At 32.4% G+C, this 16,461-nt stretch overlaps 2 protein-coding genes across 2 annotated transcripts in view; one reads left to right on the forward strand and one right to left on the reverse strand.

The window, feature by feature from the left end:
* The window catches only part of LOC135134095 (nucleoside diphosphate kinase 7), a 116,369-nt gene that overhangs the window by 54,017 nt on the left and 45,891 nt on the right, over nt 1-16,461 (reverse strand). The window lies entirely within an intron of this gene.
* The window catches only part of LOC135134100 (RYamide neuropeptides), a 48,593-nt gene that overhangs the window by 24,455 nt on the left and 7,677 nt on the right, over nt 1-16,461 (forward strand). Inside the window, exons 2-4 of the mRNA XM_064062705.1 lie at nt 6,966-7,065; nt 7,126-7,240; nt 7,837-7,971. Coding sequence (XP_063918775.1) covers nt 6,966-7,065; nt 7,126-7,240; nt 7,837-7,971 — 350 coding nt within the window. The remainder of the gene's footprint in view (nt 1-6,965; nt 7,066-7,125; nt 7,241-7,836; nt 7,972-16,461) is intronic.

Here is a 16,461-nt window from a genome sequence, read left to right on the forward strand (position 1 = left end):
AACGTATAGTCGGATGATTATGCCGTAATAAAATCCAGTTACGTCTTAATCCGGAGTTATAACACATTAAAACTGCTGCCAAGCAGGCAGTCTCTCGATGGTAACATGTCATTAAAACAATTGCCACATATGGTCTGCGATTATGACGGTAATTATTAGGTTGTAAGCCGATTAGGGAAGTTATGACTGTTGAGCTCCTGATCTGATTACGGAAAATGTTTATTCGTCCATTTTATTGAGGCCTTTTATTTTATTATTAAACATCATTAAAATTTATGCACATAGTCATTAACTTAATTTTACATCATGTAAGTTCACAGGAGCGTAAGAGCTTTAGGGTTTAAAGGTATGTAAATCTCATTACATAATCGATAGCTCCAGTAGAGAATAAAATTGTGCCTGTACACATTAGAGTGTTTAAAGTTCAACCGAAAAATGCGTGCATCATTTTGGAGTCAAGTGAGTGGAATTAAATCAGAGGAATTCTAAAAACTCGTTTTTTACATAAAAAAAGCGACGATTTATGCACGTCTAGAATTATATCCGTATCTGGAAAAACACAAAGCGAAAAATATGTAACAAAGTATTTATTCCAAAAACGACGCGAAGAAAAAGCAATTATCGAAGTAATAAAAAGTTAAGCCGGCGCTAAATAAACGTACTAAAAATTAGTACCCATATTTCATTGCTCGTAACAAACTTTTAAACATAATATTGCTTTTTAACAAAACGGGAGTAGTGCTAATCGTGCTTTATTGGTGCTTTGTACCTCGATTTCAATTTATTCGATATAAAGCTCACGTAACCTTAATCTGAGCCACAATACTATCAGACTGTCCGTTATCTATATCGGATTATAAATTCAGTTAACTGTAACAATAGCGTGATACTCAGAAGTCTTTAAGTACATTGTGCGGTCAGTAATTAATAACGTAACTAACAATAACATACACAGACGTGCCAACATTTGAAACGAAACTTAATAACAATAATAATTAGTCAAAACTACACGCAGTAGAAATGTTAGCTGTATAAACAAGAGGAAAATTACAACGAGATGAAGACCTTCAGGTTTGTTAGCAGCAGAAGTTAGGAGAGATTGGAGGGAAAGTTCAGAATTAACTTGTTGCAGAACGGGGTGGTTTTATATTGACTCGTTTTGTTTTTTCAAGACGGCGAGGGTTGCAGTTGTTTAAACAGATCCGTGATGGAGCCTTGACACACAAAGCTAAATGTGGCGTTAATAGTTTTGACAAAAATGTAACTAGTTTTGACAAACTTTAGTAGTCTTACCAATGTTTTTGTTTTCGTGGAATATTAATAGTTTTTAAATGCAAAAAAATATGCTTTAACATAATTCTATCACAGGTATCAACTATTTTGCTATTTCTAACACTTGACAATTTTTGACAATGTCGATTATATAATATATAAGAAACTAAATTTGAAATAATTTCCACGGCTACAGACAACAGACAACAACACATCTTGCTTTATACTTATACAAAAATTGTATATTAATTTTTTCATTTTTCCATTTCTTGTTGATGAAATAGGGAAATGAAATAAAATGTGGATGTAACGTATTCGACCATATCAGTGTAAACATCCGAAGAAGTATTACGGATGTTTTTGTATCGATTTCGAGTGGTTAGGCTGGCATTTTCAACAATACAAAACTTGCTCCTATAAAATAATGTACCGGGTGATATTTTTAAATTTAATGCCATTACAAAAATGCAGATAACGTCTAAATGGGCAAATAAAATATTACGTAAGTTAATTTACCTGTATACTAACATATTTATTAGCTTTTAAATTTATAATTATTTTAATGAAAAGAAAATCAATACTTTCATAGTAGTAGATATATGTTGATTTTTATTAAATTCCATTAGTTAGTCTCTAAAAATGTCGAATAAATTAGTTTGTAAATGTACGTACGCGCATTATTAAAAACTAAAAACACACTTTGCTGCTGCTAGAAAATGTGGCTTTTAATTTATGTACTAAAATTTAATTATAATAAAAAGTAACAGCATGGCTGATTTCAAAATACCAAGTGACTATTAATGTTTGTGATTTTTTTGTCAGGCTGGCAACACATTTAAAATCTTATGATGGCATACATGTTGTAATACTGAAATGTTGGGCGCCATTTGCACGATCACGAATCAAATGAAACAACTGTAACATTTGTCCACACGCAAATTTAAATTGACAACAATGAATCTTTTAAATCAAGCACCATATTCGATTGGTGGATTGGTACCACTGAATCGGCGACTATTTAGTCCTGCAAAAGTAACTGCCATCTTCTTACTGCCTTTTAGGCGCGTTCATGTCAAAATTGACAACTGTGAATTGCCAATTCAAAAATTGCTTCAATTATTAATAATCACCCGGTATTTTCACCATTTAATTTAATTTGGAATTTTGCTATATTAGTCAAGTAGATCTAAAATAGTAAAAAAAAAATAGTCGAAGCGCTTCCCTCGCCTCTGAAGTCCAGATATTTTGAAAAATTATAAATTTTGACTTTTAGAAAATTTATTTTTGATAACCTGTGTACATTTACAGATTCTTGCCTTGTTTTCTGAATTTATCAAATTATCTTACTGTATTCGTACCAATACTTCGCCAATGCTTTTGATTAGAACGCATTATGTACGAAAACACTTTGTTAACTTGTTTACATTTAGTTTGGGACGGAGTACGGGCAAATCGGGTGAATGATCAGACAGTTGCTCGAAAAGTATGAATGCAATAATAAAACGCAAGACCCTGGATGTTTCTAGTGAGTTTTTCCATTGGAAAATGTTCCGATTAACATTTCAACAAAGACACCTATGTCAATTCCGTCACGTGCAGTACACGTATAACACAAATAATAATAAAAAAATAGTCTGAAGTTACGAGTATTTAGACAGAACTGAAGTATTATAGTCCAACAAATCCCGCTTATTTAAAAATTATAAAACTTAATTATTCGTGATATATATAGCAAGAATCACTGTTAAAAACCCCATGAGCGCTTTGAAAGGGCGAACTTCGAGTTATAAATCGAGGACGTCGACTTGTACACTAGAGATAATTCCCGTCACACTTTAACATAAAAAGTTATTATACAATTTGAATTTTTTGCGAACATATGGATACGGAATAAAATTAAGGAGGACTCATAAACCACAAGTAGAGGATTATGTCATTTTATAAAATTTAAAAGACATTTACTATCAAAAAATTTAGCAATACTCGGTCCAGTAGCTTCGAAATTATCTGTCTAATAAAAATCGACACACAAGACGGATGTCCACAGACAGACAGAAACGGAAGACCTACTTTTTCATACTCCAGGGATCATGAAACGTCGATAAAACATTCATGGGCTGGACCCCGTACGAACTTTCATAGCTTACGCTCGGAAAATAAAAAAATAGGTGAAATTTATTTCGACAGAACTTCCCTCGTCCTGAAACAAATCCCGCTTCTTTGAACAATTATAAAATTTGAAAAGTGAGAACAATAGAAAATATATTTAAAAAAATTAACTCCTAGTAACTACATAGTTAATTTTGAGTATTTATGTTTATATAGGACATTACTGTAATTTTCGAGTAAATGGAGTGAACCGTTCTTGATTTGCTAAAAAAAAAATGTGACGACGATGCGAATGAGATTCGAACCTCACTAGCGTAGATCTTATTCGAACGCTTGGTTGGCGCCCCAGCCCAACCAGCTACAACGCAGTTTTTGTAAAATAATTATGATTAAAACTAAACACGAATTCGTAAACTACAGGTGTAGGAGTATACGATTTTGTAAATTTTAAAAAATATTTATTGTTAAAAATTTGAAAGAGATGGCATACCGTTTTTGGTGAGGATGATTAGACAAATTTTGGTTAGCGTTTAACCATCTGCATGATATTCCTAATATACATACAAAGTAGAGATGTACCGACTATAGTCGGCCGACTGTTCCGCTTTGCTAAAACCGGTTTATAAATGCAACAGACAGTGTGTTTTTTTTTATTTCTCTGACTACCTTAAAAACTTGTTTTATTTTAATAAAAGGAATAACTAAAGTTTCTTTGTTTTCCAAAAAATGTGTTAAATTTGTTTGGATAATTTTAACATTTAATTTTTTGCAGTAACTCAGTACAAAAATAAAGAATAACACAATTTAGGGCAGTTTATACAATACTTAACCAATTTTAACCACTTTTTTAGAAAATTTTTGGAAATTTTGAATTCGCTTTGCGTGTTTATTGGACCAGATATCGTGACGGCGATTTCAGAATCGTAACTAGCGGAAGATTATCTACACTTTAACACCAATTTTCGGTCGATTAAACCCATTTTAACCGGTTTTGGCAAAGCCGACTAGTCGGCCGACTATAGTCGGTACATCTCTAATACAAAGTTTGACAACAATCGGTTCGGTAGTTTCGAAGATTACGTGTCTAATAAAAATGGATACAGACACCAGACAGACAGACAGACAGACGGAAACGGGAGACTACTTTTTTCGTGCTATAGAGGTCATGAAACGTCGAGAAAGCATAAAAGTGGCCGATAGTCCGATGGACTCGATTACTATACTTCCTTAGTTTCCTCTCGGCAAGTAAAAATATAGGTAAATTATATGAATCGTTTATTAGAAAATTGAAAACAAAAACGATTGGTACATTTGTGTTTTTTTTTATATTTTCTGTAAAACGTATCAAACGATCACAAAAGTAAATAGTTGCCAATTTGTTAAGATGACGCCATGAAACCATAAAATATAATTTCTCAAATTCTCATTATTTTTTTGAACAACTCCTTTACGTTATAATAAATGTAAAAATGGATTACTTAACCAAAAACAATAAATTGGTCTAAGGTTTTTGCCACAGAACCTCCCTCGCCCATAAAGTACAGTACAACAAACCCACCTTCTTCAAATTTTATGATAACCCGTATAAGTTAAAAAAATATAACTAGTGCTTCTCACAATGTAAGAAAAAAAGTGTCCATTGGCGACGAAATTGAACTTCCTTAAGAAAACATGAAAGTAACCATTCGCCGGATGGATCTTATTACAATACTTAGCTTACAAGCTCGGGAAGTAAAAGTATGTTACAAATTTCAAATGAGATTTTTCTAATAAAATTTTGAGGAAACATCAACAATCTTTTTGGATAGAATAGACACAAGTTTTGTTTAGTGATTTACCCGTTTTACCATTTCAAAAAAGTTGATCGAAAATTATTTCGACTTCCCTTGCTCCTGAAGTACAGTACAGTTTATCCAATTTTTTCCAGAATTTATAAAATTTGATTTTGCATTTTTTTCATTATAAAATCTTCTGATGATATCATCAATAATATAGCAAGGACACGTATAACAATTTGGATAGATGAAGTACATACTCACAGTAACAATGCTATATTCCCAAATTTTTGGAAAACTGGGGAAGCTATTCTTGATTTAATTAATAAAATAAACTGCCTCATTCATTAATTTTGTTGAGTCATTTTTGTCACTCACAGCAACTATACACATCGAAATATCAAAGAAAACAGTGAAGTGCGGCTCCTCTGCTATCTAGGACTTAATTTTGCATTGATACAAACACATTTTCGAAGAAACCATTCACTCACAACAGGAAACGGAGATGAGCGAGGGTTATAATTTACGATTGGTTCGGCATGTTTGCCTAATTTTTTAATGCAAAAATATATCTTTTAGCATTTGTAACTAAAGAGAAAACGAGATTTCCTTAACATAAAGAAAAAAATAAATAATTAGAGTCACAGTTTAAGATAAAGAAAGCATCCACTCAGTCAGCGCTTCGAAGCGGATTCGTATACCCCAGGTATACATAATTCTACATGATATTACTAAAACAAATAAAGTTTGACAACATTCGATCCAACAGTTTCGGATATTATATACAGCCTGTTATTGAAAGGTACGTACAAAATAAAATCGGCAATTTGTCTCGAAGTATGGGTGCTAAAAGTTAAAAAAAGGTCAGGTAAAAGTGTTCTCCTTTTAGAGATAAAAAATATTAAAATTTCTGTCCAAATTCGTTGTACGCCTCTGATAAAAAGATCATCTTTCGTTTCTATAGCAACATTTAGTCTTGACAAAAGTTCTATTGTTACAGTTGCTAGGATTTACTAAAATAAATTAATTTTACCTATTTATCCTTCAGTAGCGTCTAAAAAGGTTGGATAAGGGTTAATTTTCCCCTTATAATTTTGATAACACAAAATAAGTTTTCCCGACTTCTTAGACTTCGTGAAGAACTGTCCATTTTGTTGTACGTACCTTTCAATAACACCCTGTATCTACTAAAAATCGACGCAGACCATCAACGGATGGAAATAGGAGACTTATTTTTTCATACTCTAGGGATCGTGAAATGTCGAGAGAAAACATTAAAGTCTAGAGACTGTCCACGTTAGTGACCAGTTCTATTACTTTTATCAGTATCTATATTAAAAAAAAAAACTACTTTCAAAAGTCTTCGTCCAGAAATCTTTTGCAGTAGTTTTGGTTCAATTGGGATCTATGAACCAGCTCGATGTTGTACTTTTAAAATTCAATAACACGTCTAAAAACAAAATTCCAAGATCATTGTCTAGGTTTTAGGATGCTATTTTGACGTAATTTATAAAAACGCCAAATGTGCATTTCAAGAAAATACTAAAAAGTTTGGGACTGTTGGAAAGGGGATTCTCTGCCTAAAACTTGAATATTTATCTTCATTTTCAAAGTCACCACAGCCGAATTTATTTTGTCAATATTATATGTCTACAAAAAAGACATAAATGACTTCCACTTTATTCATCCAGTATTTTAAAAATAAATGATACGTTTCGGAGCTTCAACATTCCTTCCGGTGTAAATATTTACAGCTCATTCAGTAAGATTCTCATTTACGTATGTAAATAAATGCTATTTTTTTGACAGATGCATGCACGGAAGGTTATAGTAGTGCTGGTCTACATTCTCACAGTGTTAGTTTCCTTGGCAGTAGCGAAAAGGTATTCATCAGAAAAACGAGTGCAAAGTAAGTAAATCCGCTGTAAACACACGACGTGGTAGAAAAATCCTATTCTCCCGTATTTAGATCTATCGACATTCAAGACCATGATGCGGTATGGCAGAGCAGGCCCCACCTCCAACCAAAAGGAGAACAAAGTCAACATCCACCCCAGAGCTGACGCCTTCTTCCTTGGACCCAGGTATGTAATTATGAAAGTTTGATGAGAAGCGATTTTTGTTGTACTATTTGCTCAACGAATTCGTTTAATAATTTGTGTTTACTTGCTGGAATTAATTTATTAATAATTGTGTGTGTAACGCTAGCAAGTTCAGGAACGCATGTTTGCACCTTGTAAAATTACCAGCCGCGAGGTGTACAAAAAAGCTCATCAAGACAATGCTTCCGGTACTCCTCAGTGCGAGCTTTTGTGTCTAATGCTACATTATTCATACCGGCAAAGGAATGATTTTATGCATGGCTGAGGGATCAGGAGAAAGCTCGCTGAAATGAGTGATTAAAAAATGTTCGCCGCGCACATGGCTCCCAATAAGAGAATATGTCTCAAGTGGTTGCAATGTGATCATTACTTTCAGTCCTTTGAAAGTCCTCGTTCATTTTTTTAATGGAAATAAGCGCATTATGTATTTCAAAATATATATTATACGGTAATGATTCATTATGAAAGTGCATCCAGTGTGATATGTACGAGGAACAAATAATACTACAATCGTTGCTTCTACAAGCATATATTTTTAATATTAACCATGACTTAACAAAAATAATTACTTATTCTAGATACGGCAAGAGATCGAGTTGGAGCCCTAATGCGTCGTTGGTTTATCCTGTCTCTTCCACCCCACTCTGTGGTTTAGATGAGGATTTATCCTGTGCTTACACCGGCATCTCAGACTTGTATCGATGCACTCCGAGGTAAGATTATAAAAAATTCATTGTGTATTAACTTACACGAAATTTACATGCAGAAACTGTAGTCATGTTATGAAAAATTTCGAATTTTCTTCATTGTGGTCGTGCTGTCAAATTTTTAATTTTCGGAACGCCAAATGAATATCCTTGTGTTGTTACACACGATTCTGGTCTGTCATGTTCAGTGGCAAATCCTTTTTTTTTGTATGTCATGTTGATTTCTCAAAGTTTAAAGCAAACAAAAAATTCTAAAATTTACAAAAGGGTTTTTTTCTTTTGTGCCGGTTTACCGAGGTCGCATTTAAAGAGAATAAAGGGCAATCTGACGTTTCACACTTCATTTGAATTTATTGATAAAAAACACGCAAAAGTGAATTTGCTTTATGTTTCCGCGGAATTAGTTTAATGGTAAAGCGAAAATTGTTGACCTTTTTTTATTTAGTGTTTAATTATCACTTTATTATTAAGCAATCTCATTAAAATTCAAAAAGCTATAGTTAAATGTTTTGACTAGTAAGAGGTGTTTTTATATATTAATTCAAATTCAGTTTTTTCATTGTAAGACAACAAAAAAAAACACAAAAGATTTGTGGCGCTGGATATGTTATAATAGGCGAATTAAACATTTAATTTGAACAGACATTTATTAATGTGTGATTATTCCCTAAATCTTAGCTGGTTGAATTTGACCATGTGATTAATTGCATCTCTGTAAACCGAGTCTTAACTAGTTAAAATAATCTATCATTGATAATAATTTTTTTTTCCCAAAAAAATTCGTATTTTTTCGCACAGCTAACGTAAATTTGTGTATAGAAAATGAAGAGCGGGCGGGCGGGGCTAATACTTACTAAGATAAAACTGATATTGCCAAATGGCAAATCTTCGATGAAAATAAAGGGTGGGTGGGAGGGGCCAATACCTGTCGATATAAGATTGATTTTGCCAAATGATATACCCTCTACCATTTATTTTCTGAGATGAGAAGGTATGTTACTTGGCAAAAGCAGTCTTACCTTGACAAGTATTGGCCCCACCCACCCACCCTTTATTTTCTTCGAGGGTCTGTCATTTAGGAAACTCAGTCTTATCTTAGTAAGTACCAGTCCAGTCCACTCGCCTTCTCTAAAATTTATCCTCTTGAAGTTCGGTGATGCAAATTAATTCTACATTCTTATATCTATCCTGACGTGAAAAGTTACATACCTATCATAGAAAAATCTAAAATAAAAAAAACAAAAATTATAAAATTCGAAGTCGGAAAATTGAAAGCTGGAAAGTTGTAAATTGAAAAACTGCAAATTTTCACATTGAAAAAAAAAATTATAAAATTAGAACCTCGAAAAAAAACCGAATACCTGAAACAAAAAATTGCAGAATTTAAAAATTGAAACATCGCACAGTCAAAAAATCAACCGGAAAGTCGAAAAGCGGAAAGTCGAAAAATTGAATAGTCGCAAAATCGAATATTTCGAAAAATCGAAGAGTCGAAATCTCGATCGGAAAGTCAAAAAATCGGAAACTTGGTTGGATCGAAAGGTCGGAAAATCAGGAAATGAAAGAGTCGAAAAGGCGAAAAATCGAAAAGCGTAAAATTGGGAAAGTCGTAAAATCGAAACGTCGGAAAGTAAAAAATTTAATTTGATCGAAAATTCGAAAAATCTGAAATTGAAGAATTAAAGATGTAATTAAAATTTCATGTTAAAAAAAATAATAAAATCACAACAATTATAAAATTAGAACCTCGAAAAAAAAACCGAATACCCGAAACAAAAAACTGCAGAATTTAAAAATTGAAACATCGCACAGTCAAAAAATCAATCGGAAAGTCGAAAAACGGAAAGTCGAAAAATTGAAAAGTCGCAAAATCGAATATTTCGAAAAATCGAAGAGTCGAAATCTCGATCGGAAAGTCAAAAAATCGGAAACTTGGTTGGATCGAAAGGTCGGAAAATCAGGAAATGAAAAAGTCGAAAAGGCGAAAAATCGAAAAGCGCAAAATTGGGAAAGTCGTAAAATCGAAACGTCGGAAAGTAAAAAATTTAATTTGATCGAAAACTCGAAAAATCTGAAATTGAAGAATTAAATATGTGATTAAAATTTCATGTTAAAAAAATATATAAAATCACAACACTGACAAACCGAAAAATTGAAAAAATAAAAAAAATTAAATTCCAAAATGAAAAATCGCAAAATCCACAAACTAAAACAAATTAAATTTTCAATTTTTCGAGTTTCCCACTGGTTTTGCGACTTTTCGATGTTTCGATTTGTCGATTTTTTGATTTCTTGATTTTTCGACTTGGACCAAATGACATTTTCGACTTTTTGGCTGCGATTTTTCAACTTTTCGTTTGATTTTTCGACTTTGCAATGTTTCGACTTTACGATTTTTTCGACTTTCCTTTCTCTCGGCTTTTTTATTTGTCAATGTTTCCATTTTTCGATTTTTCAGTTTCTCAATTTTTAATTTTTCAATTTTTCGTTTCCTCGATTTTTCAAGTTCTTAATTTTTATTTTTCGTTTCTTTACAAGTACACGCCCACCCGCCCTTTATTTTCCTAGTGAGTAAATTATCTGCCAAAATCACTCTTATTTTGGCAAGTACTAGCCCCCCCTTCCGTGCTTTATTTTTTTAGGTGTGTCATTTGGCAAAATGAGTCCTATCTTAACAAATACTAGCCCCGCCCACCCGCCCTTTATTTTTTTAAAGAGTAGGTCATCTGCCAAAATCAGTCTTATCCATACAAAGAAGATAATTTTATAACAAATAAGGCCGACACACATCAAAAATGGTAAAAACCCACCTATATTTTACCATACAGTGTAGATTTTAAGAACACAGCATTCTTACTACCGTTTCCAATACAATAAATTTTTCAAAATTTATATCTGTATACTTTCATACCACTTAATTGAGTTGAATTTGGTTATTGTTTAAAATATAACTTTATTTAAAAATAACTGTTTAAGAGCTTTAGAGTGTTGAAAAATTTCCTCAAAGTCAAAAAGCTTGAAAGTTTCATGCAAACTAACTGTAATTTAAGGACTTGAATCATATTTGTCCTAAAAACCCTTGAAATGAGAAAGTTGCATTTTTCATGAATTCAAAAAACGGAACTTTTTGTTAAAATTAAAGGGTTTTTAATTTGGACAATTAAACTTAAAACTGTGATAAAGGATTTGTCAAAAGACGATACTACCAAAATAAAATTTCTAAAATTAAAACAGTGGAACTTAGTACGTCTACAAAAATTGGTGGAGTAAGGTTCCAAAAGAATTCTATTTGGAAAAAAGAAGGATAAGCTTGACATTGAAGAAAGAATATAATAGCTGACAAAAAAGGTTCTAGAAAAATGTTACTTTTGAAGGAATTTTAAGCCCTAACCTGGCTAATAAGATTCTACAAGAATTCTATTTAGAAAATAGAAGGACCAGAAGAATTCCGTTGTATAACTACAAGGTTGACATTGAAGAAAAAATATCATGAATGCCAAGTAATAAAGGTTCCAGAAGAATGCTATGACTGAATACAGAGAGATACAAAAATTTCGAGACATAACTGAACAAGGTTATAGAAGAATCATAATCTAGGAAAGATTCAGACGAATTCCTTTCCCAGTACGAGGTTGAACCTGAAGAAGAATATAACAGATGGCACTTAAAAAACACGAAAGCACGTAGGAGTCCTAAACTGGATAATAACGTTCCACAAGAATTCCGTTGCCAGCACAAGGTTGACAATGAAGAAAGAATACCACGAATGACATTTCATAAATAATCTAGAACAATGCTATTATTAAATACGGCTGGAACAAGAATTTCTAGACGTAACTGACCAAGGTTGTAGAAGAATCATAATCTGAAGAGGAAAGATCCAGAAGAATTCCCTTTCCAGTACAAGGTAGAAGTTAAAGAAAGAATGTTATACATGACACTTAAAAATGCTACTTTTAAACACAAACGAAAGCACGCAGCAGTTTTGAGCCCTAAACTAGACAATAAGCTTCTAGAAGAATTTTGAAAATAGAAGAACCAGAAGAATTTCATTGGGAGTACAAGGTTGACATTGAAGAAAGAATGTCATGCATGACATTTAATAAAGGTTCTCGATGAATGCTATTACTAAAAACAGAGGTACACAAACATTTCGAGACATGACTGAATAAGGTTGTAGAAGAATTGATATGAAGAGGGAAGATCCAAAAGAATTCAGTTTCCAGTACAAGGTTGAAATTGAAGAGAAAATATGACACCTAAAATGTTCTACAAAAATGCCACTTTCAACTACGAAAGCACACAAGAGTTTTTAGTCCTAAACTGGACAATAAGGTTCTATAAAAATTCTATTTTGAAAATAGACAGACCAGGAGAATTTCGTTGGCAGTACAAAGTTAACAATAAAGAAAGACTATCATGAATGATATTTAATAAAGATTCTAGAAAAATGATGCTATCACTAAATACAGAAGGACACAAGAATTTCGAGACGTAACTCACCAAGGTTGTACAAGAATCCTGATCTGAAGAGGAAAGATACAGAAGAATTCCGTTTCCAATACAACGTAGAAATTGGAGACATAATATTACACATGACACTTTAAAATGCTCTAGAAAAATGCTACTTTTAAACATACACGAAAGCACGCAGGAGTTTTGGGTCCTAAACTAGACAATAAAGTTATAGAAGAATTTTGAAAATGGAAGAACCACAAGAATTTCTTTCGTAATACAAGGTTGGCATTGAAGAAAGAATGCCATGTATGATATTTAATAAAGATTCTAGAAGAATGCTATTACTAAATACAGAGGGACACAAAAATTTCGAGGCATGACTGAAAAAGGTTGTAGAAGAACTGATACTAAGAGAGAAGATCCAGAAGAATTCCGTTTCCAGTACAAGGTTGAACCTGAAGAAAGAATAATATATGACACTTAAAATGTTCTAGAAAAATGCTACTTTCAACCACGAAAGCACGCAAGAGTTTTTGGCCCTAAACTGAACAATAAAGTTCTATAAAAATTCTATTTTGAAAATAGAAGGACCAGAATAATTCCGTTGGCACTACAAAGTTAACATTAAAGAATGAATATCATTAATGATATTTAATAGAGATTCTAGAAGAATGCTATTACTAAATACAGAAGGACACAAAAATTTCGAGAGGTAACTGAACAAGGTTCTAGAAGAATCATGATCTGAAGAGGAAAGATCCAGAACAATTCCGTTTCCAGTACAAGGTTGAACTTGAAGAAAGAATAATATATATGACACTTAAAATGTTCTAGAAAAATACTACTTATAACCACAAAAGACGCAAGAATTTTTAGCCCAAACTGGACAATAAAGTTCTATAAAAATTCTATTTTGAAAATAGAAGGACCAGAAGAATTCAGTTGGCAGCACAAAGTTAACATTAAAGAAAGAATATCATGAATATTTAATAGAGATTCTAGAAGAATGTTATTACTAAATATAGAAGGACATAACAATTTCGATACGTAACTGAATAAGATTGTAGAAGAATCATGATCTGAAGAGGAAAGATCCAGAAGAATTCCGTTTCCAGTACAAGGTAGAAATTGAAGAAAGAATATTACACATTAAAATGGTCTAGAAAAATGCTACTTTCAACCAGGAAAACATGCAAGATTTTTTGGCCCTAAACTGGACAATAAGGTTCTATAAAAATTCTATTTTGAAAATAGAAGGACCAGAAGAATTCCGTTGGCAGTAAAAAGTTAACATTAAAGAATGAATATCATTAATGATATTTAATAGAGATTCTAGAAGAATGCTATTACTAAATACAGAAGGACACAAGAATTTCGAGAGGTAACTGAACAAGGTTCTAGAAGAATCATGATCTGAAGAGGAAAGATCCAAAACAATTCCGTTTCCAGTACAAGATTGAACTTGAAAAAAGAATAATATATATACATATAAGGCACTTAAAATGTTCTAGAAAAATGCTACTTATAACCACGAAAGCACGCAAGAGTTTTTAGCCCAAACTGGACAATAAGGTTCTATAAAAATTCTATTTTGAAAATAGAAGGACCAGAAGAATTCCGTTGGGAGTACAAAGTTAACATTAGAGAAAGAATATCATGAATGATATTCTAGAAGAATGTTATTACTAAATATAGAAGGACATAAGAATTTCGAGACGTAACTAAACAAGATTGTAGAGGAATCATGACCTGAAGAGGAAAGATCCAAAAGAAGTCCATTTCCGAAACAAAGCTGAAGGTGGAAAAAGAATATAATAGATGACGCTTGAAAAAGGTTCTAGAAAAACACTACTTTTAGACACGAAAGCACACAAGAGTATTGAGAATTAAAGTGGGCACTAAGCTTCTAAAAGAATTCTATTTTGATAGAACTTCCCTTGCCCTTGAAGTACATTCTAACAAATCCCGCTTCTTTGAAAGATTACAAAATTTAATTTTGCGGTTGTTTTATGATGACCACGTTATAGTAGCGTAAATAACACCTCCGCAGCTCCTGTGTAGCTGGTGTAGCTGGCGTGCAAATTCCAAGAGGACAGACATATAAAATATTTTTGAAGCTGATGACCAACGGGAAAAAATGTATTTTCAATTTCTCATGCTTAACTTCAACTGTTTATGTTTACACTTGGAAAGAATTCGACCATTAGTACGTGCAGATAACAACCATATCAGTGGCGGCATTTGTGTTAAAAGAAAATGAAATTTAATTGATTGTGCCTCCTTAAAACACACGGGAGAGGATGAATTAATTACATTCTCATAAATTTGCTTCCGATCTTAAAATGTTTGCAAAATTTCACAGCATTCGGTATTGCAAATCCAAACTTAAATTGTAAGTGTGGATTTTTTACCAAAAGTCTGGGTGTCTAGGGCAAAAAATTAACACGCACACGCAGGAGTATGTTTTCCATAAAATTTAAAGAACACTTATTTGGCAAAATTATAAAATTAAATAGAGATAATATTAATCCAAAAACTCGAAAATAAATTAAGTTGCTTAAAAAATTCGAACAATAACTACAAGAATTAGTAATATGTTTTGTACTATGCTCCTATCTGTACTGTTCTCGAAACTGGTGTCTCTTAATTCTGAAAAATTTGTTCGACCGTGAACATTCACGATAAAATTATTAAATTATTATTATTAAGAAACCTATTAAACGTTTTCCTTAAATGCGTTGAAAGATGGTTAGGATCAAACGTGTTTTTGCAGTGTGCTATCTTTTAACTTTGAGTACCTACACAAGTCTTCAGAATTAATTTCTAATCTTATTTTATCTTTTAATATTCATTTATTCCTTTTAACAAATTTCGTCTACAAAAAAAGGTGACATTTTGTAAATTATATATTTATTATTCTCTCTCTGCTTCAACATTTATCGAGTCTTAATAACAGCTCTTTTAATGAAAATTAAATATGTTAACATCAGGTTTGATCGAACAGGAAGAGACAAAGCAATTACAACGTAAAAACCAGGAAGCTTTCTCGGCGTTGGCGATATTAATTATAAATAAACAAATTTCCGGAAGAATGATCTCTATAAGCAAATGTTGTGATTTGTGATAAATAAAGTGACATTTCAATGATAAAACTGTCATATTGTGAAAACTTCTGGACAAAAAAATAAAAAACGCACAGATTATTAAAAATATCAACCAAGAAACAGACATTAAGTAAAGCTCAACACAGAAAAGTTCTGCGTACCTGTCCTGTCTCAAGCACGTTGTTTATATTTGTTCTTTTGCTTAAATTCTTCACGTCACAAAGTTTATCGCAAATAAAACCACTATTTAGCTACAAAACCGTTACATGACTTTGACAGCTCACCAGTTTTAATAAGGCCAGTGCTGTTTTAACCTAGTTTACTTGTCTGTTTACAATATCAAAATCTGGGCAAATTTATTGGTTACATAGTATATTCTGGCACGATAAAGTTTACCAAATTCAGAACCTTTGATTTACGGTATGATAGCGGTGAAAAAAAGTGCAATCGTATTTTTTTCAGCCCCGAGAACAGAAAGTTGAAATTCAAGTTTAAAGCATCGTTTACTTTGATGAAAAATTATTATTTAAGAAGCTGGGATTGTCACCGCTTCACGGTGCTCTAGGCGCGGAAAAAACACTTACTGACGTATATCTCTTAAGCCACTTTTTATAAATTCCTGAGAAAAGGTTCTCGTGTTGTGAAAAGTTGAAAATCCTACAACTATACTGAAATGTATGTTATCAAAGTGCACTGGTGGAAGTGATGGATGTTGCTTATTTGTTTTACATAATCTCAATTGTGTCTTGAGGTCTATTAATATACCTACTACCGTTGCGTAAATAGACCGTTGCCCTCCAGGTATATAAGAACCCTTCAGCTATCCGCATCAACCGAAGTGTGAAAATAATTTTCACAGTCCTCTCTTCTTGAAATTTAATAACGCTGTTTATAAATATGACGCAGATTACTAAGTGTCCAAACAACTAAATAA

Source organism: Zophobas morio, unplaced genomic scaffold, assembly GCF_036711695.1.
Source record: "Zophobas morio isolate AGI-343-1 ecotype UQ-CSIRO unplaced genomic scaffold, CSIRO_AGI_Zmor_V1 ptg000023l, whole genome shotgun sequence".
Taxonomy (NCBI): domain Eukaryota; kingdom Metazoa; phylum Arthropoda; class Insecta; order Coleoptera; family Tenebrionidae; genus Zophobas; species Zophobas morio.